Source organism: Rhinoderma darwinii, chromosome 2 (assembly GCF_050947455.1).
Source record: "Rhinoderma darwinii isolate aRhiDar2 chromosome 2, aRhiDar2.hap1, whole genome shotgun sequence".
Classification (NCBI taxonomy): Eukaryota; Metazoa; Chordata; class Amphibia; order Anura; family Rhinodermatidae; genus Rhinoderma; species Rhinoderma darwinii.
The window spans coordinates 217,103,949-217,130,746 of record NC_134688.1 but is presented as its reverse complement, the minus strand read 5'-3'; the positions used below and the strand labels follow the sequence as shown (position 1 = coordinate 217,130,746).

General features: G+C 42.3%; 1 protein-coding gene across 1 annotated transcript in view; it reads right to left on the bottom strand.

Annotated features, from left to right (window-relative positions):
• The window catches only part of RABEP1 (rabaptin, RAB GTPase binding effector protein 1), a 139,618-nt gene that overhangs the window by 80,748 nt on the left and 32,072 nt on the right, over positions 1–26,798 (bottom strand). Inside the window, exons 2-4 of the mRNA XM_075852836.1 lie at positions 14,588–14,716; positions 7,459–7,662; positions 5,313–5,473 (exon numbers count right to left, since the gene is read on the bottom strand). Of these exons, the coding sequence (XP_075708951.1) occupies positions 5,313–5,473; positions 7,459–7,662; positions 14,588–14,716 (494 nt within the window). The remainder of the gene's footprint in view (positions 1–5,312; positions 5,474–7,458; positions 7,663–14,587; positions 14,717–26,798) is intronic.

Below are 26,798 nucleotides of genomic sequence, written 5' to 3'. Positions count from 1 at the left end.
TTACCCTAATTCCTAAGGAAGGAAAAGGACCCCACTATATGTGGTAATTACAGACCCATCTGTAATTTGATAAATAACGATGTAAAACTATTTTCAAAAATAATCGCAAATAGAATTAAAAATGTTCTACGAAACAATCTAGAGCAAGTGGGCTTCATGCCAGGCAGGGAAGCTAAAGATAACACGGTCAGAATTCTGAATGTAATCCAAGTTGCCCAGAGCAAAAACATTCCTATAGCTCTACTTACTACCGATGCCGAAAAGGCATTCGATATAGTAGACTGGTTGTTTCTCAAATTGACACTACAAAAATTTGGCCTTCCACCTATGTTTATAGACAAAATTATCGCTTTATACAAAAATCCATCCACAAAACTCAAAATAAAACGGAGAATTCTCACCCCACTTAGAAATAAAAAAATGGCACAAGACAAGGTTGTACATTATCTCCATTGATATTTATAATGACCATGGAAGTCCTAGCCCAAATGATTAGGGAAAACAAGGAGATCACTGAACTTATGTGCAATAACGTAAAACACAAGACTGCCGCATTCGCAGACGATATGTTAATAATTTTATCCAATCCAAGAAAATTCGATTAAAGCCCTATTACAGGGGTTCAAAACATTTGGAAGTCTCAAACTTCAAAGTTAATATAACAAAATCAGAATTACTAAATATAAACATAGACCCCAAAAAGTGGAAGGAAATATCAAAGATCAACAATTCCTATAAAGATCTTTTCGAATTAAATTATAGGCCAATGTTAACTAAAATAAAAGCGGACTTGGAGAAATTGAATACTTTACCAATTTCGTGTTTCGGGAGAAACAACATCATAAAAATGGTAATACTACCGAAAATACTTTACCTACTACAAGTATTACCAATTGACATACCTTTGACATTTTTCAATAAACTTAAAAAAATTCTAACAAAATTCATATGGCAAGCTAAAAAGGATATAGAATCAAATATTTAATGCTTATAATAAAACAAAAAAAAGCAGGTGGAATAGACATAGAAAATTACAAAAACTCTATCCACTTATGCAAATGTATGGAATGGTAAAGCTATACAAAACGTAAGCTCTAGGTCGAAATCGAATTGAGTTTATTAAAAACAAACGTTGAAGATATCTTATGGCCAACACTTTATAATAGATTCAAACCCTCAGATATACTTAATCCTTTGACTAATCAGACTACTAGAATCTGGCACAAACTGAACAAAACACATCATTTTATATATGTATTCACACACCAATCTACTATCGGATACTGAATAAACTTTAAAAAAAATAAAAAATTAAAAAGGAATTATCTACAAACTTGAAAGAAGCTTTCCTCCCAGCGAGCATTTTTTTTCTAAACAAAAACGTGATCACAATGTAAGAAATGAAAAATACACTCCCTAGTCTCATGTTTGATGATCAGACATTCAATATAATTGCTGAATCAATTAAGGTTTTCTCGCCTGATATTTTAGATACAAATTCTGTTAATCTTTTCACTAACTTTTATTCCTTGAAGATTAGTCCCAAAAAAACAGTTTTAAAAATTGACCGACTTCTCATCGCTAACTCAGAAATACCCTAATATATAACAAAACGGGAGTTAGGTAAAACATTAGGGAACAGACGGATCCAATTTTAAAAAACTCTCAATCGATTTCAAGTTCTACAAAAATACAATAACTAAATTCTAAAGTAATAGCACGTTGGTACAAAACGCCAGAGTGCCTGAACAGAATAGATCCCAACCAAAACCCAATATCCTGGCGCTGTAAAAAAGAAAGAGGGAATTTGTCACACATCTGGTTTAAATTGTGATCTAATCAAGCCATTTTGGAAAAAAAATAGAAACAATCATAAACACGGTCTTAGATAACAATATTACTTTGACATTAGAACTAGTAATCTTTAATCTGGACATGTCCTTCCAGATCATAAACCACAAATCCATAATTCCCCATCTTTTAAACGCGGCAAAACTTATAATTGCTAGACAATGGAGGGAGATGAATACACCATCCGCTTCAGAATGGATTGACGAGACCTGTTTGATGCAGTCATTCGAAAAAATTAAATGGTCAATCGAACAAAATTTCGATAAATATCATAGGATTTGGGACAGATGATAGACACTCAGAAAACCGATACTCTGTCTAACGTGATGGGATAGATCTCATTATAAACGATCACACCTAAATTAAATTGGTGCCAGAAATGTAATATGTATAACCTAAAACCTTATATGGAATTTATACATATTACATATATTTCTTTCTAGTTTATATATAATATAGCAGAGAAAATTGTTAATTGTTATTTTATTTCTTTGTATCTTGTTTATTTGTATCCCTGACCCTCTACCCTTTTCCCCCTCCTCATTATAGTGCTAAAAATTTTAATAAAGAGTTTACAAAAATAAATAAATCTCACAGAGGTGCAAAGGGAGCAGATTGCATTGCAGAGAGAACAAGGGTCAAATCCCAGTACGGATTCAGGGGTCGACAGGGGGGCATAGCATGCGCAAGCCCCTACAAATTAGTCTGTACATCAGACTTCGAAGCCAGAGGTCTATTGAAAAAGACAGCACGAATACCTGCTACTTAATAGAGCTGAGGGCAAGTCCAGAATCCAACCCCTTCTGAAGGAATGCCAGTAGCCTGGGCAAAGAGATAACTAAGTGAGGAAGATGCCAATCCTCACACCATTGTAGATAAATTTTATAAAGTATGACTAAATCTGCTGGCAGAAGGCGGCTTCCAGGTCTGTGACATGTTTTGAATCACCCATTGCGACAAGCCTTGATCTTTCAGCAAAGCGGCTTCAACAGTCACGCCATTAAACTTAGCTACTGTAAACTCTGGTGGAAGAGAGGCCCCTAAGGGAGCAGATCGTGCTGAAGAGATAAGTGCCAGGGAACGTTGGATAGCAAAGGCTTCGCATCCACGTACAAACAACGACGTGGCCAGTCCAGAGCGACAAGGATGGTCGAGATATTCTTGAAAAGTTTGGGAGGACAAGGCAGCGGGGAAACATGTAAATCAGGCTGAAGTGATCCCACAGAGCCACTAGAGCGACGACCGCGTACGCCTCGAGACCCTGAGACTTGAAAACCAAGAGGGGGACCTGGCAATCGAGATGAGAGACCAGCAAATCCAGGTTGACATGCCCACCTGGAACAGATATATTGGAACACCTTGTGATGGGTCCACTGGGTAAACATCGTAAATGTGGACTGCCGAGAGAGCAGAATTCAGCAGGCTAGTGAATCCTGGGGAGCACTCACACCTGGATAGTATCGCCCTCTGGAGCGGACAAGTGTGAAACTGGGCAAACGTAATGGCCTTGATAGATGCTGCCTTGGTGCCCAGAATCTTTATACAAAAATGTAGTGCCCCGACGCAGTACGCAGACTCCCTGTACCAGGGTGGACAGCTATTCTGGAAGAATGGACACCCGAAAAGAGCCAGCATCGAGCACCATTCCCAGGAAAGTGAATATCTGACATGGAGTAGGGCAGGATTTGGATTGGTTGACAATCCATTCGAAACGAGTCAGGGTATTCAGAGTAATTTGTGGACTGGTGAAGTTGTCCTCCTGGGACAGGACTTGACCAGGATATAGTCCAGATATGGTACATATAATGGAAATCCCTCTGGAACACAGATTGCCATGTTCACAGGAAGAATCTTTGTGAAAACCTGCAAGGACGTTGACAGGCTGAACGGGAAGGCCTTAAACTGGTAGTGGTGAGGGAGAACTGCAAAATGCTGAAAACACTGGTGGGACAGGCAAATGGGGACTTACAGGTATGCGTCCCTGATTTCCACTCAGGAAAGAAAAACAAACTGTTTAATGGAGGCAATTACCGACTCGAGGGACTCCATGCGGAAATCTTGACAAAGGTGTTCAGATGTTTTAGGTCCAGAATAAGACGAGCTGAAATATCGCTTTTGGGGAAGACAAAAAGGTTTGAGTAAAAACGTAAAATTACTGGTCTGGCAGAACAGGGACGTTGACGCCTTGACTCAAGAGAGATACTATTGGTTGAGAAAAGGCGGCTGCCCTGGCAGAAGACTGAGTGAGCATGGACTGAAAGAACCGGTTGAGCAGAAGACCAAGAAACTCGACCTTGTACCCTGAGGAGATTACTTCTTGCACCCAGGTGTCCAAGATGTGAGAGAGCCAGACGTCCTTGAAAAGTAGAGGTCTGCCTCCTACTCAAGACCCGAGTAGGGGCGTGCCTCCAGGTGGAACTGGCCTTACCTGCTGCAGGCTTGCAGCCTGAGGTCCGGAGCGCTGAGAGGAACAATCTTAAAGGAAGGTGTGTTCTTGAATTCTGGTGGAAATGCTGTCCAGACGTTCGTGGGTCTACGAAAGGGCTGAGTACTAGGTTCTGTTTTTCCTGGGGTTAGAAGCACGACGAGCCCTAGTTTGAGGCAGGCGAGTGCTTTTTCCACCTGAGATAACCAAAATGATTTCATCCAAGCAAGTTCCGAAGAGACAGGAGCCAACAAAGCCGTCAAAAAAAACAAAAAAAAAGTAAAGACAATCTTCTGTTCCAGCAGGGGTGTCTGCCTCCTATGGACACTAAGCTAAGACAGTCAAGCACAGTGTCTGACGGAGGGGTATACCAGGTATAGCTCAGGTGTAGGAGGAGACAACACTTATTCTTCATGTCACGCCTCCTAGGTGAAACCGTATTTACCTATGGTCTGTGTCCCCCAATGAGACAAATTAGATAACGAAGGCATTTTGTGCTACATGTAAAAGGAAAAAGCATTAGTTTTCTTCCAGTGTTTCCAGATTTGTCCCGGAGATCTGAAAACTTGATTGAGATGTACTGTACATTGACAAACTGGTTAGTGGTCATGAAATCCTGCAAGACCTGCACCAATCCGGTTTATATGAAGAATGTTCAGAGAAAGAAATGATTGAACAGCTGCAATGTAGCCAAGTAAAAAAAGGGTTACGAAGTAAAACACATCATTATAGTCAAAATGTTTTAGGATGGTAACTTTGTATGCGAGAAATTTAAATGTGGTTAAATAATAAAAGGAAGTGAAGATTTTAGGCTTTGGGACAACGTATTCAGTGTTATTTTTGTGCATCCCCAGTTCGTCTATTTAGTCCCTCAATGTTATGCTGATGAATTGTAAGATTCAACTTGAATGCCACAGCACAAGTCACATATAACCCATATATGCTTGAAAGGACATATTTTAATGAGCTTATAACTTTAAGACCGCTTTAAGGCAACAAAGCAATGAAATAAAGTGTATAGGAAAACTTGGCATACCTTTTTCATATCATTTTCCAGGTTTTCCTCTTGCTGACCTTCAGAAAGTCGCCTCCTAAGCTCTGCGATCTCGCGTTCAACAGACTCCCTGTACTGCCCCCACTGTCCTCGCTCCTGCTCCAATCTGCGATGAAACTGAAGTTCATACTCCTGCAGTGTGTCTAATAGCAATATTAGAAAAATATAAAATAAAGCGTGATAAAACCAATAGGGTTAAAAACATGAACAAAAACAGAAAAAGTTTATAAGCGTGGGTGCTTCCCGATCTGAGTAGTGATACAGTTTGCGAGATACAGCGCATTCCCTGAAGTGACCGAAGGTCTGTTGAGTAACATGAATGGCAGAGAGGGGATATGGAGGGGGGGGGGGGGGGAGGGTGTCAAGTGTCTCCAAAAGGAAAAGCAGATTAATTTAACATACAGTCCCAATCTTATTTAGCTCAAGAGTGACATGACTGAAATTAAGTACATACAGGATGTATTGGGTGAAAGCAATGTTACTGTATACTGCGTGGAGGGCAGTTATGAGGGACAACATGCCGTGCGGAGGGCAGTTGTGGGAGACAATATACCGTGCGGAGGGCAGTTGTGGGAGACAATATACCGTGCGGAGGGCAGTTGTGGGAGACAATATACCGTGCGGAGGGCAGTTGTGGGAGACAATATACCGTGCGGAGGGCAGTTGTGGGAGACAATATACCGTGCGGAGGGCAGTTGTGGGAGACAATATACCGTGCGGAGGGCAGTTGTGGGAGACAATATACCGTGCGGAGGGCAGTTGTGGGAGACAATATACCGTGCGGAGGGCAGTTGTGGGAGACAATATACCGTGCGGAGGGCAGTTGTGGGAGACAATATACCGTGCGGAGGGCAGTTGTGGGAGACAATATACCGTGCGGAGGGCAGTTGTGGGAGACAATATACCGTGCGGAGGGCAGTTGTGGGAGACAATATACCGTGCGGAGGGCAGTTGTGGGAGACAATATACCGTGCGGAGGGCAGTTGTGGGAGACAATATACCGTGCGGAGGGCAGTTGTGGGAGACAATATACCGTGCGGAGGGCAGTTGTGGGAGACAATATACCGTGCGGAGGGCAGTTGTGGGAGACAATATACCGTGCGGAGGGCAGTTGTGGGAGACAATATACCGTGCGGAGGGCAGTTGTGGGAGACAATATACCGTGCGGAGGGCAGTTGCGGGAGACAATATACCGTGCGGAGGGCAGTTGCGGGAGACAATATACCGTGCGGAGGGCAGTTGCGGGAGACAATATACCGTGCGGAGGGCAGTTGCGGGAGACAATATACCGTGCGGAGGGCAGTTGCGGGAGACAATATACCGTGCGGAGGGCAGTTGCGGGAGACAATATACCGTGCGGAGGGCAGTTGCGGGAGACAATATACCGTGCGGAGGGCAGTTGCGGGAGACAATATACCGTGCGGAGGGCAGTTGCGGGAGACAATATACCGTGCGGAGGGCAGTTGCGGGAGACAATATACCGTGCGGAGGGCAGTTGCGGGAGACAATATACCGTGCGGAGGGCAGTTGCGGGAGACAATATACCGTGCGGAGGGCAGTTGCGGGAGACAATATACCGTGCGGAGGGCAGTTGCGGGAGACAATATACCGTGCGGAGGGCAGTTGCGGGAGACAATATACCGTGCGGAGGGCAGTTGTGGGAGACAATATACCGTGCGGAGGGCAGTTGTGGGAGACAATATACCGTGTGGAGGGCAGCTATAGGGGCATTATACTGTGTGGGGGCATTATTCCTTTGTGGGGAGCACTATGGGGGCTTTATACTGTGTGGGGGCAGTGTTAGAGGATTATATACAGTAGTATACAGCAGCAAATATTAATTCAATAGGGTAGCATGCAAAAAGGTGTTTCCTAAATAATAATTTATTAATTGTAATAGTGGTTACAAGGTTAATTAATTGCGATTTTGATTTGTCATAATCAATCAGCTCTAGCGCCAAGTGTCTGCTACATGATCTTGTAGCAAATTTCAGTAATGTTGACGCTCAAGGAAACCTTTGTACACAACAGCATCTATAGCTACCATCAGATGAGGATCCACATGTAGGAGATTCAAGCCACTGGTTGGGGGAAGGGTGGTTTAAGCTATGAGCCAAATGTACCATACCTTTCATAATAGCCTGGAGAGAAGCAACCTCTTCCTGCCATTGTTTTTTCACTTCATCAATGGCTTCTTGCTTAGTGTTCTCAGACACTGTAGCTATAGCTCTGATATTTTCCATCTCTTCCTGCGCATGTGATAGCTGGAAGTTCAGCTGGGCTATCTCTTCTTGTGAAGCTTGTACAATAGTATGCTGCCGTTTTAGGTCTTCTGCACAGGAGAAAATCAGCGTGTTACAATTTTAGGACTAGATGAAAATCCAGCGCAATTAGGCAAAATTACTGCAAAATGGTACAGCTTCGCCGCAAAATTCACAAAAATTGCAGAAAATACAGCAAATTGTCTGCAACGTGTGAACACAGCCTTAAAAGAGTTTCTATTATCTGTGCGAGTCTTGTATTTGCTAACTTCCTCAGACTGTATTAACACGTATTGTTTTACCCCATATATGATGTTTTATTCAGGTGAAACATGTTGTGTTTCAGTTATAAAAACCACACAGCCAAATACCGCACCAATTTGCTGTAAACAATGTGTAGTTTGGGCACACTAACGCAATTTGTGAACACAGCCATAGACAAATTTAGGATCACCTTTAACATTTCAATAGGAACACTTTCCTTTTACTTATTTAGTAGAGATTGAGCAAAATATGAAAAATAAAAATTCTGCTGGTTTAATCTTGGAATCTATATGTGAGGTATTTGCACTACGCAGACGGTCATATGACTTAAAAGGGGCAGATTACTTTGGACAATCTCTTTAGGTTACACGGGTCACCTGAAAAATAGGATTTTTTGAGTACTCATCGTAAAATCCTTTTCTCATCCAGTCCCTTGGGAGACACAGACCATGGGTCTATGCAGTTTTAAGTAGGAGTAGGGACGCTAAAAAAATAAAAAAAAAAAAAAAAAGGGTTGGCCTCAACTACAGCATATATCTCTACAGGCAATGAGCTAATCAGTCTGTACAGAAGCAGTAGGAGCAGCAAACACAAGGCACAATAACATCAGAACCATAGTAGAAAACCATAACCGACAAGACAACTGTATGAACCTCATAACAAAAAAGGGTGGGAGCGGTGTCCCCCAATGGACTGGACGAGAACACAATTTTAAGGTGAGTAGTCAAAAAAATCCTATTTTCTCGTTCGTCTCATTGGGGAACACAGACTATGGGACTTCCCCAAGCAGTCCACGTGGGTGGGAACCGAAAAGAAAGGACCTAAGTGCATCTACTCCACAGGTGCCCGCAACACCTTGCGACCAAGGGATGCATCTGCGGACACCAAGGTACACACCCTGTACAATGTGGTGAACGTGTGCAAAGACAACCAGGTAGCCGCCTTGCAGAGCTAAAGAGCCGAAGCCTGATGGTGCACAGCGCAGGAAGCACCAACTGCCCTAGTGGTAGACCTCGTGAAAAGTCAACAGCAGCCAACGAGCGATTGTAGCCTAAGAGGACGCCAAGCCCTTCCTCGGACCCTCCTGGACCACCACCAAGTAGTTCGAGTGGCAAAAGAATTAAGTGACAGAGGTAGACCCGCAAGGCACGGACAACCTCTAAATTATAAAGAGAACGCTCCTTAGGATGCACCAGCGACAGCAGAAAAACGGCAAAATGGTATCCTCGTTAAGGGGGAAGGAAGAGGTCTCTTTGGAAAAAAAAAAAAAAAAGGGTGCTGTGGGGAGCACCGCCTTATCTTGATGGCGAGTCAAATACGGAAGATTACAAGAAAGGGCCATTAGCTCGGAAACCTTCCAGATGGAGGTTACCGCCACGAGAAACACCACATTCCAGGTGAGCATGTGCATTGAAAACTCCCAAATCGGGGGCCACTACATGTGCAACCCCCTGCAAAAAAAGTCTGGATGTTGAATTTGGACGCCAGAGGTCTGTTGAAAAAAAAACAGACTTGAGATCTAAGGGCAAGCCCACGATCCAACCCCTCCAGGAGGAACACCAGGAGCCAGGGCAAGAAGATAAACAAGGGAGGAAGATGCCGATCCTCACAACACTGCAGGTGCGTCTTCCAAGTACAAAGATAAATGTGGGCCGAGGAAGGCTATCGGGGCTTTAAACATGGGAGTCAGGCAAAATTTGGATTGGTTGACACAATTCATCCAAAACGAAATCAGAACAGAGACTTGATAAGGATATCATTCAGATGGGGATGACTGAAATCCCTAGGGAACGAAGAATCACCATGATCACAGAAAGAACCCTTGTGAAAAGCTGAAGAGCAATTTACAGGCCGAACGGAAGGGACAACAAACTAGTAGTGGTGAGGGAGGACTGCGAATCGTAGAAAGCACTGGTGGGATGGCAAATTGGAATGTGCAGGTACACGTCGCTGATGTCCACTGAGGAGAGCCAATAACCAAATTGAGGGACTCCATGTAGTAATGACAAATGCGTTCAGCCATTTTAGGTCCAGAATAAAACTAACTAAACTGTCCATTTTGGGATCAACAACAAAGTTTAAGTAAAACCCTCAAAAATCATGGCTTGGAGGAAAAGGTACAAAGATTCTTGACTCAAGAGAAAAAAATGCGGCTGTCCTGGCAGGTGACAGAGGGGGTGTGGACTGGAAGAACCTGTCTGGTTCAAGGCATACAAATTCAATCTTGTACCCTGAGGGTGACTATATCCCACACCCAGCAACCGAGATGTGAGAGAGAGCCAGCCATTCATGAAGAGTAGAATTCTGCCCCCCACTCGAGACCCGTGTAGGGGCGCAACTTCAGGCGGAACTGAATTCACCAGCTACAGGCTTAATGGCCTGAGAGAGGGAGTGGGAAGAGGAACTGTGCTTTAAGGAAGGTCTGTTCTTAGAGTCCTAGTGGGACTCCAAAAATACAGGAGCCAACGAAGGAAAGAGCTTTCAAGGAGCTTTTACAAGCAGTGCCAGCAGACCAGCATTTGGCCAGACGGGAGACCGGATGATCCACAGCCGGAAGCTTCGCACATTTTGAGGAAATATCCTCTTGAATTGGATACATAAGATCCAGGTAAACCTCTTATCAGGATGCTTCCATTTCGTTGAGACTATTTCTTCAAACTCAGAGAGGAAAGGTTTGTGTGATCGCCTGTGGTGAAGGAAGGCGACCGTCTCCACAGACAGGCCTGAATCTGTAAGATGTAAGGTGCCTTTGTAAATGCCAACTTGGAAGAACACTCGTCATGCAGCTCTGAATGGGATTCGAAGCATTAACCATTGGACAAGGTTAGCGGGAAGAAGAGGTAGATAGGTTCCCTGGTGGGGAGGGGAGACTGGTGAGGAAGGGGATATAGAGGGCAAATTTTGGAGGCCTTCTACGGGAAGATGTAAACAAAATTTTCCCCAGAAGGTTGGTCGGCAATGCGAACCAAGATGCCCTTCATGGACATTGCAGAGGACACCCAACGACCCTGGAGAAGGAATGGACCCATTGCCGTTTAGCGTCAGCATCAAGTGTTGGCATTTCTAAGAGTGACTAAGATGGCTGGGCCGTGGGGTGGGCATCCACAGATGCTTGGCCTGTAGGACGGCATGCATCCCAGAGAGGAGCAGGTTGATCACATGAGAATTTTTGGCCACAGGTGGAACAGTCAAAGTAAACTACATAAGGTACTGGTGTCAGATTTTCCTCTGGTGTCTGACTTGGCAGTAAAGGGGTCACCCATTCCACAGGTACTTCTGGGAAAAGCTAGTGACTATGATTCCACTTAATACTGCAAGGCAAGTCTGGGTCTCCCTTAGAAGGTGGTAGTGTCCTCCTAGAGTACTCCAGGTTTATGCTCATCTATTAACCTTTATTAGCTATACAGTGCCTGTCCGCTATAAAGGGGGTGCCAAAGGCTGAGCCTACCCGTCTGGAGGATGAAGAAAACACGTGGTCCCAGCGCCAACAGCATGAGAGAGGTCCTGTGAGGCTGTGAGAAGCAGGAGAAAATGATCCCCCCCATGATGTGCCACGATTGGAAGTCAGTAGTCACATGACTGCTACCCACCAATTGCTGAGAAGGAGGGCGAGTCCTGCCTCATGCCAAGAGCCTAAAGATAGGAATATGGCGGTTGCAACTTGGACTGTAAGGGACAAGGACCCCAGTGAAGGCAACACATGGGAAGGCGCCCGATCTGATATCGCTCCAAAAAGTGTGCCAGGGGCATAACTACTGTTAGAGAGTGGGGGGGGGGAGGGAGAATACTCACCTGTCAAGTCCAGTCATCTGCACAATGGAGAACTAGCAGTAAAGTCCCCTCTGTGTGGCAATGTAAATTAAGTGTGACACTGATTGAGCAGGAAAAAGGGATGACCCTCAGGCTGGTGGGCAAAAGGCGGAGCTTGCGCTCGTCTTCAGTATGGCAGGGGGACAACAGTGAGAAACCGCTAGATGTTGGAGAAAGTAGGGGGACATTGCTGCCCCCATTACCCCTGCTGGAACAAAGAAAAGAGAAAATAAACGAACATTAAAAAAAAGTAGACAGCCTGCTTTTCCAGCAGGGATGTCTGCCTCCTACGGACACTAAGCTAAGACTGGCTAGCTCAAAGCCTGTAAAGGGGGGGGGGGGGGGGTATATACTGAAGGAGGGGCAAACACTTTTATTCTTAGTGTCACACCCCTAGTGGTAACAGCATATACCCGTGGTCTGTGTCCTCCAATGAGATGAATGAGAAAGGTATTCACAGGGCGTCCAGCTGCTGGGACCAACATAGATCACCCAAAATCTGCAGGGAAACTTTGCAGCGAGTATTTAATGCCCCTATAGCAATGCCAGGCACAGTCACAGTGCATCTGGTACAACAGTAAATATGCCACGACGCTCCAACAACCCCTTTAACTGCTTGGCTCTCAGACTCTATTTACATTTGCATCGGAGGCACTGTCCGGAGCCTCTGTTGCAAATTCCATCATATTTGACAGGGGAAAAGCAGCACTATTCTCCCGTCGTAATGATGGAACCCTATTGCATGACTGGTACAGGTGGTATGAACGGAAGTCACAATGCAAGTGTGAACATAGCCTAACGGTGTAACAGTCATCTAATCTCCCACAATGCACTGCTCTAGAATAAGAAATCCAGCATAATTTTGACCGTGGAGGTCTGTCTGAATATAGAATAAAACATCTTAAGATATTCGCCATTGTATGTCGTAAAAAAGTGTTACAACATAAATTACAAGAACTAGATAAACAACATGTGCATGTAACATTGGCATGAAAAGGCTCAACAGCAAATATGTTTAGCTTTAGAAAATTAAATGAGAACTATAATGTAGACCGTCTTCTCCGCATACACAACTGCACGTACGGCTTTGTTCAAATCACGTTGAGACCTACGTCATACATATCCGTCAGGAGTATGGCTCAATGTATACCATAGGCTCCCAAAAGTTTTTTTTTTTTATATATCAAAAACCAGCTGTTTGCCATCCGATGGACACATTTAACACATGCGAAAAAAGAGTTTTTCCAACGCAAACACCAGACGGACAACGCAAACACAGGGTGATTAGGCCTTTACATTTAGAGTAAAGATTGGGACTTGTCAGACAAGACGACTGTTCACATACTACTTGTGAACTATTTTCAGTGTAGGTGCCAGGAAATCTCCCTATCTTATCCATCTTATCCATTCTTCCAACAAAAAATTCTTCCAACAAAAAGGCATTGCATAAAGCAGACATCCGCTTTAAGATTCATAAAATTGGATATCAGAGTCTATGTAAAAATTTTAGGAATATAAAACACATCCATAATCCATGATTTTTGCACATTAGTAAACGTGTTTCAAGATTTAGTACTACATGCTTTTTAAGGCACAAACACACATCAGGCTATCCTAGAAAAAAATCATCATCAAAGTGGGAGGATAGAACGAGGGCAGACTGTGGTTTACTAAAAATAATGCAGTGAACCAGAAGCCAAACACATTCCTACAAATTGAATTTTATTTGCAGCATTTTAAAGAAAAAAATTCACAATGAGAATGACTTCATTGGCTTGCATGTGGCATTTAACAAGTTTTATTAAATGCATTGCCTTATTGGGGGTTAATTATGAAAATAAGCGCAACTAATCAGATTACAACTTTAATTTCTCCAGTGCAGATTACAAAATTAAAGCAATGATGTAATGTGTTGCTGTGGCCAAACCACAATCTCGTCTCAGACTTCGTTTTTACTGATGAGTCTTAAATTTATTGAAGTTCTGTTTTATTTGTCAAGAGAGAGGGAAGAAACAGATTTAAATACATACAGTACTATTTTATAATAAATACTATGTACTATTCTATTGCCATTTGACCTATAACTTTTCATGGTCAACTATGAAATATACGTAGACCATCACAAAAAAAACAAACAACACACCACTACAGTAAGTAAAGCTGACCACGATAAAGTCACAGCCAGCTACTCACTCAATCTTTTGGGGTGCAAAGCTGCAAAAATCCAGTGTATCTAGAATGGAGAGGCATACCAGAAACATGAGGAACGAATATTGACACAGTCTGTTTCATTACAGCACATATGTCAACTATAGTTACTGACCATTTACAGATAGATCTTACTTTTTCATAAGGCTGGGCTCACACTATGCATTTTTGTTGTGTTCCCAACATGCTTTTTTTTGGTAGATAATATCCTAAACCTCTCAATGAAAGTTCATCAACCAAAACAAAAAAAGCACGTTAAAATTGTAACAAAAACAATGTGAATCCAAACTAAGATATAGTCAACTAGTTTGATAGCAATAAAATTATCAACTAGAATCATCTGTATGTGGGCAGCTAAATTAAGGCTGAAGATAGACGTTTGGCGGAATTAATAGTGTAGTGTAGTCGGTTATGCTAGTGATTCCGCCGGAAAAACGGAAACCTTACGGAACGGAGACAAACAGAACCGATTAGCAATAGAAGCACTACCATTGGAATCAATGGTAATGCAAACGGAAACCTATGATATTTCATTCACGGTTCCCCATGACGGAAAGGTCTGACGGAACCCATAAACGGAACCCCAGACGCAGATGTGAACGAAGCCTAAGTTGTCCAAAAACGTGAGGAAAAAAAAATAAATATATATACATACATATACACTGTTGGCAACTCTGACACACACAACCACAAAATCAGTTACAGAAAACCTACCCTCTTTAGCCAAATAAAGCTCTTTAAATTTCGCCCTCTTCTGATTGAATTCTTGCTCTAATTGTTGCTTGATCTGAAGATATTCTGCATTCATTCTCTCCAGTTCCTCCAGTCGTTTCTGCAGAGCAGCTGATAAACAAGACAGACCAAAGCTATTTTACTATACGTATGAATCAAAGAAAACATTCAGACAATACATAATTTACAATTACAGTAAAATTCTTGTCATATAAGTTTAAGGCCTCATGCACACGACCGGAGTAGCAATTGCGGATAGTATAAAACACGTTAACCTATGGGCTACTGCACACAACCGTGGTTTCCATGGTCCGTGTATTGCCCGGAGCCCGGGTGTGTGCATTCCGTGAATTGCGTACAGCCCGTGGATAACACCACGCGCCAGTCGGTGCCATAATCACAGACTGTGCACATGGCTACAACCGTGTGCATGAAGCCTTACTGGCTATCTGACCTGAATAGCGTTGTTTCCCTGATTCCAGCAGTGTTGTGTTTTTTTCTTGAAACACCCCCCCCCCCTCCCCCCGTTCCAGAGATATCGCCAACTGTTGTGTTGGCTCCCTATATGCTAATTTGGTGTAGAAAGCCAACGGGGCATGAACTAACCCCAATCTTCTGAGGTGGAGCTAGCTTTCCTGCCTCTGATGCTGACCAATCAGCACAACGCAGCTTGAGGGTAGTTCATGCCCTCTTTGCTAAATACAGCAAATTAGCATATAGGGAGCAGACACAACAGTGAGCAATATCTAAAAAAAAACAGCACTGGAATCAAGGGAGATCGCGCTATTCAGGTCAGTTAACCAGTTAAACTTATATGAACTAGTGACAGGTCCTCTTTAATTTGGCATTGATGGAACCTTGTAGGTGCTGGATTATCTTACTAATAATATGGAATCTTGAAATTCCAGAAGCAGACTGAGTAAAGTTATCGGAGTTTCAGATTGACCGACAGCTATCTCCCCCAACCTTCTCAAACATATACACGCAGCTTGACCGAGCAGCACGCATGTTAATTGTAATGTGGAGAGGGAGACAACAGAGGTCAGACAATTCTGGCAGTGGCTTATCTCCTGCCTGAACAAAAGGATTGTGCCTGTTGAGATGCAACATGCTCGATCCTCATTTTACCTAATATATGCCATAGGGGGGACAGTTCAGAGGTCCCCATATACATAACGTTGTTGGTAAGTTACCCCTATATTAAAAGGGTTTTCTCTGAATAGGCCATCAATAGCTGATCGGTGGGGGTCCGACTCTTGGCACCCCCGCGATCAGCGGATTTGAATGAGCCACGGCAATCGTGCAAGCCCTGCTTCCCCTTAATTCCCTTTACTGCTCAACTGTCAAAAATTGGTATGCTTCTAGTGGCAGATCAGTTTTATAGCCGTCTTCCTAATGAGAAAAGGCTGTAATACTGTGAGCCGCCGCTACAAGTGTGGCGGCGTTTGTCAGTATTGAGCAATGAAGAGGAAGCAGCTCTTAGAGGAGTAATTTTATGACTGTGCAAGCATAACCCTACAATTTGTTCTTTATTTCATAGAACATTGTAAAATAATAACATAAGATAACAGTTGAGACAAAAGTATGACATCTACATTTATACAGTCTTAAACTACTATTACTTAAAGAGGCTCTGTCACCAGAATTTGCAACCCCTATCTCCTATTGCAGCAGATCGGCGTTGCAATGGAGATAAGAGTAACGTTTTGTTTTTTTTAAAAACGAGCATTTTTGGCCAAGTTATGACCATTTTTATATTTATGTAAATGAGGCTTTCTAAAGTACAACTGGGCGTGTTTAAAGTTAAAGTACAACTGGGCGTGTATTGTGTTCGTTACATCTGGGTGTTTTTACTTCTTTTACTAGCTGGGCGTTGTGTATAGAAGTGTATGATGCTGACGAATAAGCATCATCAACTTCTCTTCAGAACGCCCAGCTTCTGGAAGTGCAGACACACAGCGTGTTCTCGAGAGATCACGCTGTGACGTCACTCACTTCCTGCCCCAGGTCCTGCATCGTGTCGGACGAGCGAGGACACATCGGCACCAGAGGCTACAGTTGATTCTGCAGCAGCATCGGCATTTGCAGGTAAGTAGCTACATCGACTTACCTGCAAACGCCGATGCTGCTGCAGAATCAACTGTAGCCTCTGGTGCCGATGTGTCCTCGCTGGTCCGACACGATGCAGGACCTGGGGCAGGAAGTGAGTGACGTCACAGCGTGATCTCTCGAGAACACGCTGTGTCTGCACTGCCAGAAGCTGGGCGTTGTGAAGAGAAGTGGCTGATACTTCTATACACAACGCCCAGCTAGTAAAAGAAGTAAAAACGCCCAGATGTAACACACATAATACACGCCCAGTTGTACTTTTACTTTAAACACGCCCAGTTGTACTTTAGAAAGCCTCATTTACATAAATATAAAAATGGTCATAACTTGGCCAAAAATGCTCGTTTAAAAAAAACAAAAAAAAAAAAAAAACTTACTCTTATCTCCATTGCAGCGCCGATCTGCTGCAATAGGAGATAGGGTTTGCAAAATCTGGTGACAGAGCCTCTTTAAAGGGAATGTCTGATGTATTACATTTAAGTTTTATTAATTAGATGTACATATGTTGGAGAGAAAGAATCTTTCTTTTTTTAATGTTGTAGTTATTTTTCCTGGGGAATGTCCACATTGGAAATACACACTACAGACAGTACAGCAATATGTGTGCGCTTTATGGCAGCTGAAATGAACGTGAGTCGATTGACAGAGAATACAAAAAACAAAAAGGAGAGGACCAAGGTATCTGGTGAGCTGAGGTACACACAAAAACACACCAATATCGCCAAAGGAAAAAAGATGAGCCCTTGTTTCCCAGACACCTATTGAATGCTTACTAGTTTTGTGGCGTTTAGCTTTATTATGGATAACTATAAGCATACAAATGAAGATTAAAAGCGCAATGTGAACTGAAAAGTCTCCATACAATGATACTAATGATATTCCGTAGTCAGTACCGTCTAAGTGCAAAGTCAAACCACCATCTCTGATGGCCCCACTACCTATATAAAACAATGAAGATCCGTGGCTGCAGTCCGCCTGAAAAGGGACTTCGAATTATCAGAACACATTGATTTTAAAATTGAAAAAGCCCACACGACACGTTTCACCATGGAAGTGGCATCCTCAGGGGAAAATGGGGCTAATGGCGGCGAACGCGGCTAAGTCTCCTATTTATGACCTCACTTCTGACGTCATCTGAACTGATGCCACCAATCACGATGATCCTCATAAGAACAGCCCCTAAACTAACAAAATATGCTCCAATTAAGTACAGCCAACGTCCAACCAATAAGGGACTCGCTGTCGCTCCTGTGGTGTAAATGATTGACCGCAAAATGCTCCAATCCCGCAGTGCTACTAGCCGGCCAATCGGGAACCATATTTCACCTGCGCAATGGAAAGAGATTACAGCAGATAGCCAAGAATGAAAAACAGTTCACTGCGCATGTCCGTGAACTTAAAATCTTGAGGCACGATCGTACTATGAATATAACAAAGATATCTATCCCAGGAGCAGCAAGTAGAGAGAGAGAAAGAAAGTCACTGTAAGTATCGGTGGACTTAAATTTAAATCAGTTTTTTTCCACTGTCTTTTGTCATTCATTAGGAAAACAGATTGTAATAGGAGATAACAGTAATCCACTGTCAATAAATTCATATCAATATCCATCTCAATCTAACAATCTTTAGTAAGGAGATATAAAAATTATTAGTCAATGTACAAGTGGAGATCAACTTGATGGATAGACTGTCAAGAGTATACGAAAAGACCATTATATATATCAATGGGACAACATTTTGCACAATGATCATAACAATATCCACAATAGATTATAATATGTAGATGAAAAGGAGGGGAACTTCATATAGAAGTATATGTATAAAAGATTATTGAGGATCTGAGAATAATCTCAAGAGAATAGAAACACCAGCGATGTATAAATATATTTCAAGACAAGATATCAGCAGAGTTTTCATATGCGAACGCGACCACATTAAAAGTGTTTATAAAGTTAAATCAGTGTTACCAATATTTAGAAAGACAGGAATAATTTGAAAATACAAAAGTTGTCTGCAGGGCTCATAGGAAATTCAAGATCCATGGCTATATTTACATTATTCTTCACAGGAAGGCCACAAAAGTAAAACCCTGATTAAGTCCACCAGGACTAAGGCTATTCAGGCGGTAAATCCACAGTGCTTCTTCCTGTAACAACCTACGGTATAAATGACCTCCTCTGGGACCAGGTTGCAACAGAGTGACACCCCAAAATTGGATAGATCTAGTATCATTCTCATGCACACATCTCATGTGTCTGGATAATGGAGTATCCTCCGGTCTCTTGATGAGCTTAAATGTTTAGAAATTCTTCTTCTAAACTGTTTTGTCTACGTACATTTTAGGACATGGGCATTGCGCAATATATACTACTCCCATACTCTGGCAATTAATGAACTATCTTATCTCATAAGACTTCCCATCAAGGGGATTGACAAATTTCTTCATTTTTGGCATAAAGGGGCAGAAAGAACAATGTCCACATGGATATGAACCAAAAATAGGTGAGGGAAGCCATGTACCACGTGGTATAGATGGTTTTGAATAATAGGTATGAACCAAAAATTCGCTCAAATTTTTACCCCTAGGATAAGTAAGACTTGGGGTATTTAGCACCTCATGTAGATCAGGGTCGGCCAAAATAATAGGCCAATGTTTTTCTAGAATGGCTTTCACTCTCTGGGAGCAGACATCATAAGTTCCAATACAGCTAAAGTTAGTACTCATTTCTCCCAAATTTTTAGTTCGATTAATAAGAAGATCCATTCGGTCTGTCGCCCTAGCCCTGGCATAAGCTCTATGTAAGCTTCTTTTGGGGTAACCTTGTGCCCTAAATTTACGATATAGAGTATCGCATTCTTGTTGGAAAGCAAGATCGTTGGAGCAGTTTCTTTTAGCTCGTAGGTACTGGCCTATGGGAATTCCCTTTTTCAGACTTGGTGGATGATAACTATTCCAATGTAAAAAACTATTCGTAGCAGTAGGTTTACGAAAGATATCAGTATGTACACTGCCACCAGGATGCAAAGAGATTCTCACGTCAATATTCCTACCACCCCAAAAATAAATTTGCGTAAGTGGGTGCACAAACTGTGCCCATCGCAGTGCCTTTTAATTGGTGGTAAATTTTACCGTCAAACATAAAATATTTATGTGTTAAAAGAAATTCAAGGAGTGTAAGGACAAATTTGTTATGTGACAAACTAAATACCCCTGGTGCTGAGAAAATGTTTGACTGCTGCAAGGCACAAATTGTGTTGTATATTGGTGTACAATGATTCTACACCAATACTTACAATAAGAGTGGTCTTTGTTACGTGAATTTCGTGGAACCTGGTGAGTGTCTTTACTATCCCGCAAAAAGGATGGAAGGAACGTGACGAAGGATGATAACATTTCATCAACAGAAGTGCTGATCCCATGTTAGGTTATCATTGCCCGACACGAAGGGCCTGCCAGGGACCGGGCGAGAGGCCTTATGGACCTTTGGTAATGCATAGAAAGTAGACAAAGTAGGTACAGGGTTAAACATTTGTTTTAATTCATCTTGCGTGATAAGATTTTAAATTTTTGCTTCAGTGAGTATATTCCGTAACGGACATAGAAATGTGTTAGTAGGATTGCTATCCAAAATTATATATGTGGTGGTATCACCAAGTAACCTCTGGACCATATTCACATAGTCAGTGCGGTCCATGATCACTATGTTCCCACCTTTATCTGATGGTTTAAAAATAAGATCTTCATTCTTGGATAACTCTTCCAGGGCTAATAGTTCACTTTTACTAAGATTTTCAAAAGACTCTAGCTTCATTCGTAAGTTGTCGTAAGTCCATGCTAACCATTTTTACAAAAGTATCCATATATGAAAACTGTGAAAAGGGAGGTGTGTTTTTAGATTTAGGACGTAATGAAGAAAAGGGACCAATTGCCTCACTGGCTGGATATTCATTCTCATCATACAAATCCTCCATTCCTGTGAAAAATAATGTATATATAGCCATGGATCCTGAATTTCCTATGAGCCTTGCAGACAACTTTTGTATTTTCAAATTATTCCTGTCTTTCTAAATATTGGTAACACTGATTTAACTTTATAAACACTTTTAATGTGGTCGCGTTCGCATATGAAAACTCAACTGATATCGTGTCTTAAGAGAATTGAAACACCAGCGATGTATAAATATATTTTGAGATTATTCTCAGATCCTCAAAAATCTTTTATACATATACTTCTATATGAAGTGCCCCTCCTTTTCATCTACATATTATAATCTATTGTGGATATTGTTATTATCATTTTGCTAAATGTTGTCCCATTGATATATATAATGGTCTTTTCGTATACTCTTGACAGTCTATCCATCAAGTTGAGCTCCATTTGTATATTTACTAATAATTTTTATATCTCCTTACTAAGGCTTGTTAGATATTCTACCATTGAGATGGATATTGATATGAATTTATTGACAGTGGATTACTGTTATCTCTTATTAAAATCTATTTTCCTAATAAACTTAAATCAGTTTTTTCCACTGTCTTGTCATTCAAGTCCACCGATACTTACAGTGACTTTTTCTCCCTCTCTACTTGGTGCTCCTGGGATAGATATCGGTTATATTCATAGTACGATCGTGCCTCAAGATTTAAGTTCACGGACATGCGCAGTGAACTGTTTTTCATACTTGGCTATCTGGTGTAATCTCTTTCCATTGCGCAGGCGAAAGATGGTTCCCGATTGGCCGGCTAGTAGCACTGCGGGATTGGAGCCTTTTGCGGTCAATCATTTACACCACAGGAGCGATAGCGAGTCCCTCATTGGCTGGACGTAAGCTGAACTTAATTGGAGCATATATTTTTTTTTTCATTTAGGGGCTGTTCTTATGAGGATTATCGTGATTGGTGGCATCAGTTCAGATGACGTCAGAATTGAGGTCATAAATAGGAGACCTAGCCGCGTTTGCACCATCAGCCCCATTTTCCCCTGAGGACGCCACTTCGGTGGTGAAACATGTCATGTGGGCTTTTTCAATTTTAAAATCAATGTGTTCTGATAATTCGAAGTCCCTTTTCAGGCGGACTGCAGCCGCGGATCTTAGTTGTTTCATATAGGTAGTGCGGCCATCAGAGATGGTGGTTTGACTTTGCACTTAGACGGTACTGACTACGGAATATCATTAGTATCATTGTATGGAGACTTTTCAGTTCACATTGAGCTTTTAATCTTCATTTGTATGCTTATAGTTATCCATAATAAAGCTAAACACCACAAAACTAGTAAGCATTCAATAGGTGTCTGGGAAACAAGGGCTCATCTTTTTGCCTTTGGCGATATTGATGTGTTTTTAATGGACATAGAAATCTCATAGATTATAACAATCTCCAGGAAGTGATGGAGTACAACCTTCTCCAGAGAGTGACAGGGAAAAAGCATACAGAGCCTTATCTGTGTGTATAGTGTATATAAAATAGCTCTCTTCCACTGTCTCTCTAGTACTACCTATTGGTGATTACCCTGTAATTCAATGTCTGACCCTTAAAGAGGCTCTGTCACCAGATTATAAGTGCCCTATCTCCTACATAATCTGATTGGCGCTGTAATGTAGAGAACAGCAGTGGTTTTTATTTTGAAAAACAAATCATTTTTCAGCAAGTTATGAGCAATTTTAGATTTATGCTAATTCGTTTCTTAATGCCCTGCCTAATGCTGGAGGTGATGTCTATTCACTGTCAAAGACACTTCAGTAAAGTTAATGTGGGTGTATGTGACAGCACAGCATGATCTCGCGAGATCACGGGGTGCGGAGTACAAATGGACATGAATGGAGAGAAGTATTGGTCAGCATCATACACTTCTCTTTACAACGCCCACTTGGTCAAAAGTTAAAAAACTGCATTAAGAAAGTAATTAGCATAAATCTAAAATTGCTCATAACTTGCTAAAAAATAATCATTTTTCAAAATAAAAACCACTGTTATCTACATTACAGCTACAGATTATGTAGGAGATAGGGCATTTATAATCTGGTGACAGAGCCTCTTTAACCATTTCCCGCTGCAGCCACTTTTAAGCTTCCTGACAGCCTCATTTTTCAAATCTGACATGTCCCTTTATGTGGTAATAACTTTGGAATTCCTTTACTAGGGATTGGCATTTGTCAAAAAATCTAAAATCTAGATTTCTTTCAACTCCAGAAGCGATTTTCAATTTCATTTTCTTATTACTATTAAATAAAATGAAAATACCAAGACAATTTATAGAAGCACCCCCATGAACATTTTTATTGCTTTGCCCGTTGGTAATGGGCATATTGTACACGTATATGATATTTATTTCCTAACCGAGCCGATAAGAAAGCATCTAGCTTACAATACATAGGCTCCGTTCGGCTCCCCCATGCGGTCACGTGATCTGTAAACGGACTCACCGATTCACACAGCGTCTTATGTGTGGACTGGAAGCCAGTTTCTCCATGTAAGTCTATGTATTGAAAGCTAGATGCTCGGTGAGGAAATAAAAATCATATACGTGCACAAGATGCACATTACAAACAGGAAAAGCAATAAAAAAAATAATGTCATGGGAGTGCTTCATTAATAAATGAGGTTATTTTTATAAATAATATTTTAACATATATTACTATGATAATTGTACGTAACCTCACAACTTTTAACCTATGCAAATACTGTTTATAAAAATAAATATATTTGTATTTCTGATGAAAAGGTCCATCAGTGTGATTGGTGCAACTATGTAATTACATCTTATTAAAAATTATATTAGCGGTTTTCTATTCTGTATACAGAGCAGCTGTATCATTCTCTTAGACTTGAATCAGTCAGGTCTGCTGGACTTTATCAAAATGTAAGGATGCACACCTTCTATAAGCGTTGTATTGGTGCTATAAAGGTTCGGGCTGGATGACCCACAATAGTGATCAAAAAAAACCTAGAAGCACTCCAATAATTTTGAGGATATTTTCCGAAATAATTTTATTATGAATAATTCATAAACGATATTCCTTTTCAAGCGATATTTCTTAGACGTTTCGACCTCACCTAGGTCTTTATCACAATCGCTGATAGTAGTTAGGATATGGTGTGGACGGCGTCTACCAGACGCTCTCAAATCACGGTCTCAGCGTCCGTGATTTGAGAGCGTCTGGTAGACGCCGTCCACACCATATCCTAACTACTATCAGCGATTGTGATAAAGACCTAGGTGAGGTCGAAACGTCTAAGAAATATCGCTTGAAAAGGAATATCGTTTATGAATTATTCATAATAAAATTATTTCGGAAAATATCCTCAAAATTATTGGAGTGCTTCTAGGTTTTTTTTTTTTTGTTTTTTTTTTTGATCAGGTCTGCTGGACTGACGGGTCCAGTAACTGCGGGTCCTGCGTGATCCACCTGTAATCGATCACATATTTTAGTTATGAACTTAGATCTAATCGTTAACAGCGCGATCCTCCAGGACCCCGACACTGAACCCATCAGTCCCGCTGACCTGACAGATAAAAGGTTTCATTGCTAGATACAACTGCTCAGTATACAGGATTCAACGTAGCTGTATTTGATAAAGTAAAAAATTATTTTGAATAAAAAGTATTTTGAAAATGCACAAAACACACTGATACACCACCTTATATAAAAACTAAAATAATGAAATATGTCAAAGGTGTACATAGCCTTTAAAGGGAGTCTGTCACCAAAATGTCCGTATTAAACTAGTAACAGGGAATTGTAGAGGAGACTAACCTGTTTCTAACATTTATTTTCAATTTCTGCTTACTGCCTTCTTCATAGAGAAATCAGTTTTATTAACTTTATGCTAATGAGCATTTAGATGCAACGAGGGCTTCACCGTTGCTCCTAAATGCTCTTACGTCGCTCCCCAGTTCAACCCTCACTCCTTAAATTGACAGAGGCCAGGCAGGGAAATCGGCACGTTCATGCCTGGGCCCGTACTGTCTGTAACACGCGCGTCCCTGATCTTTACACAGCGCATGCACAGTAGTACCGATTAGAACGGAGAGTAGAAAGATCACACAGCCCCCGCTCCCAGGTAGTGCCACACAGCCCCCCTCCCTTCCTGAAAGTGCCACACAGCCCCCCCCTCCCAGGTAATGACACACAGCCCCCCCCCTCCCTGGTAGTGCCACACAGCCCCCCCCTCCCTGGTAGTGCCACACAGCCCCCCCCCCCTCCCTGGTAGTGCCACACATCCCCCCCCCCCTTCCTGGTAGTGCCACACATCCCCCCCCCTTCCTGGTAGTGCCACACATCCCCCCCCCCCTTCCTGGTAGTGCCACACATCCCCCCCCTTCCTGGTAGTGCCACACATCCCCCCCCTTCCTGGTAGTGCCACACATCCCCCCCCCTCCCTGTTGGTAGCACCTTGGGGCTCCCTCTACGAGTGGAATCCCCAACCAGAGCATTGCCGCTTCAGAAGGAGACCCTGATGTCACTGTCCATCTATGGACAGTGATGTCAAGAGCAACACCAGAGCCATAGTCCTGGGCAGAGCACTACTAGCGCTCTGCAAGGGACTCCTGCTCTGCTCCTGACATCACTGCCAATATATAGATAGTGATGTCCGGAGCAAAGCTTAAAGAGGCTCTGTCACCAGATTTTGCAACCCCTATCTGCTATTGCAGCAGATAGGCGCTGCAATGTAGATTACAGTAACGTTTTTATTTTTTAAAAACGAGCATTTTTGGCCAAGTTATGACCATTTTTGTAGTTATGCAAATGAGGCTTGCAAAAGTCCAAGTGGGTGTGTTTAAAAGTAAAAGTCCAAGTGGGCGTGTATTATGTGCGTACATCGGGGCGTTTTTAATACTTTTACTAGCTGGGCGCTCTGAAGAGAAGTATCATCCTCTTCTCTTCAGAACGCCCAGCTTCTGACAGTGCAGATCTGTGACGTCACTCACAGGTCCTGCATCGTGACGGCCACATCGGCACCAGAGGCTACAGTTGATTCTGCAGCATCAGCGTTTGCAGGTAAGATCGACTTTTGCAAGCCTCATTTGCATAACTACAAAAATGGTCATAACTTGGCCAAAAATGCTCGTTTTTAAAAAATAAAAACGTTACTGTAATCTACATTGCAGCGCCTATCTGCTGCAATAGCAGATAGGGGTTGCAAAATCTGGTGACAGAGCCTCTTTAAGTCCCGGGCAGAGCACTAGTAAAGGCTCTGCTCCAGTACTCCGGCACTGGGGAAACCCCTGACATCACTGTCCACATATGGAAAGTGATGTAAGGGGCAATCCCAGAGCCAAAGTCCCGGGTAGAGCGCTATAGCACTCTGCCTGGGACACTGCTCTGCTCCTGACAGCACTGTCCATATATGGACAGTGGTGTCAGGGGCTTCCCCAGAGTCCCGGACTCCTCTCCGTTTACACCCCCCCCCCCCATGCCTTTTCTGAATGCCCGCCTGCCATTGGCTGGCAGCATATGATTTCATTAGCTGCCAGCCAATAGAAGACTAACAAACGCAGTACTGGCATGCCGTGCCAGTACTGCAAAGCATTACGTCGGGCAGCCACAGGAGGAGGTGCGAGGAGACAGCATTGTTGCGTCTTGTACACGTTCTCCTCTCGCCTCACTGAATGCACAAAAGACGATGCGGCGGGGTGGTGATAAACAGGGCGGCGGCGCTTCCTCCTTTAGCTCAGCCAGACGGTGAGAATATGAAATCGATTCAACCATTCGGTTTAAAAACAGAAGTCACAGGACTCCAGGGAGCATTAATCAGATTAATTTGATTAATCGCCCAGTCCTACTTTTACCGATCCGAGAAATTCTCAGGTTGTTTTCTCGTGACATGTTGTACTTTACGTCAGAGGTAAAATTTGGTTGATACACTGAGCGTATATTTGTGAAAAACACCAAAATGTAGAGAATTTGCAAAAAACATGCAGTTTTCTAAATGTAAATGTATCTGCGTGAAAGACCGACAGTTATGCCATGCTAAATAGTTATTAATTAACATTTCTCATACGTCCACTTTATGTTGGCATCGTTTTTTTAACGCCCTTTTATTTTTCTAGAACGTTACAAGGCTTATAAGTGTAGCAGA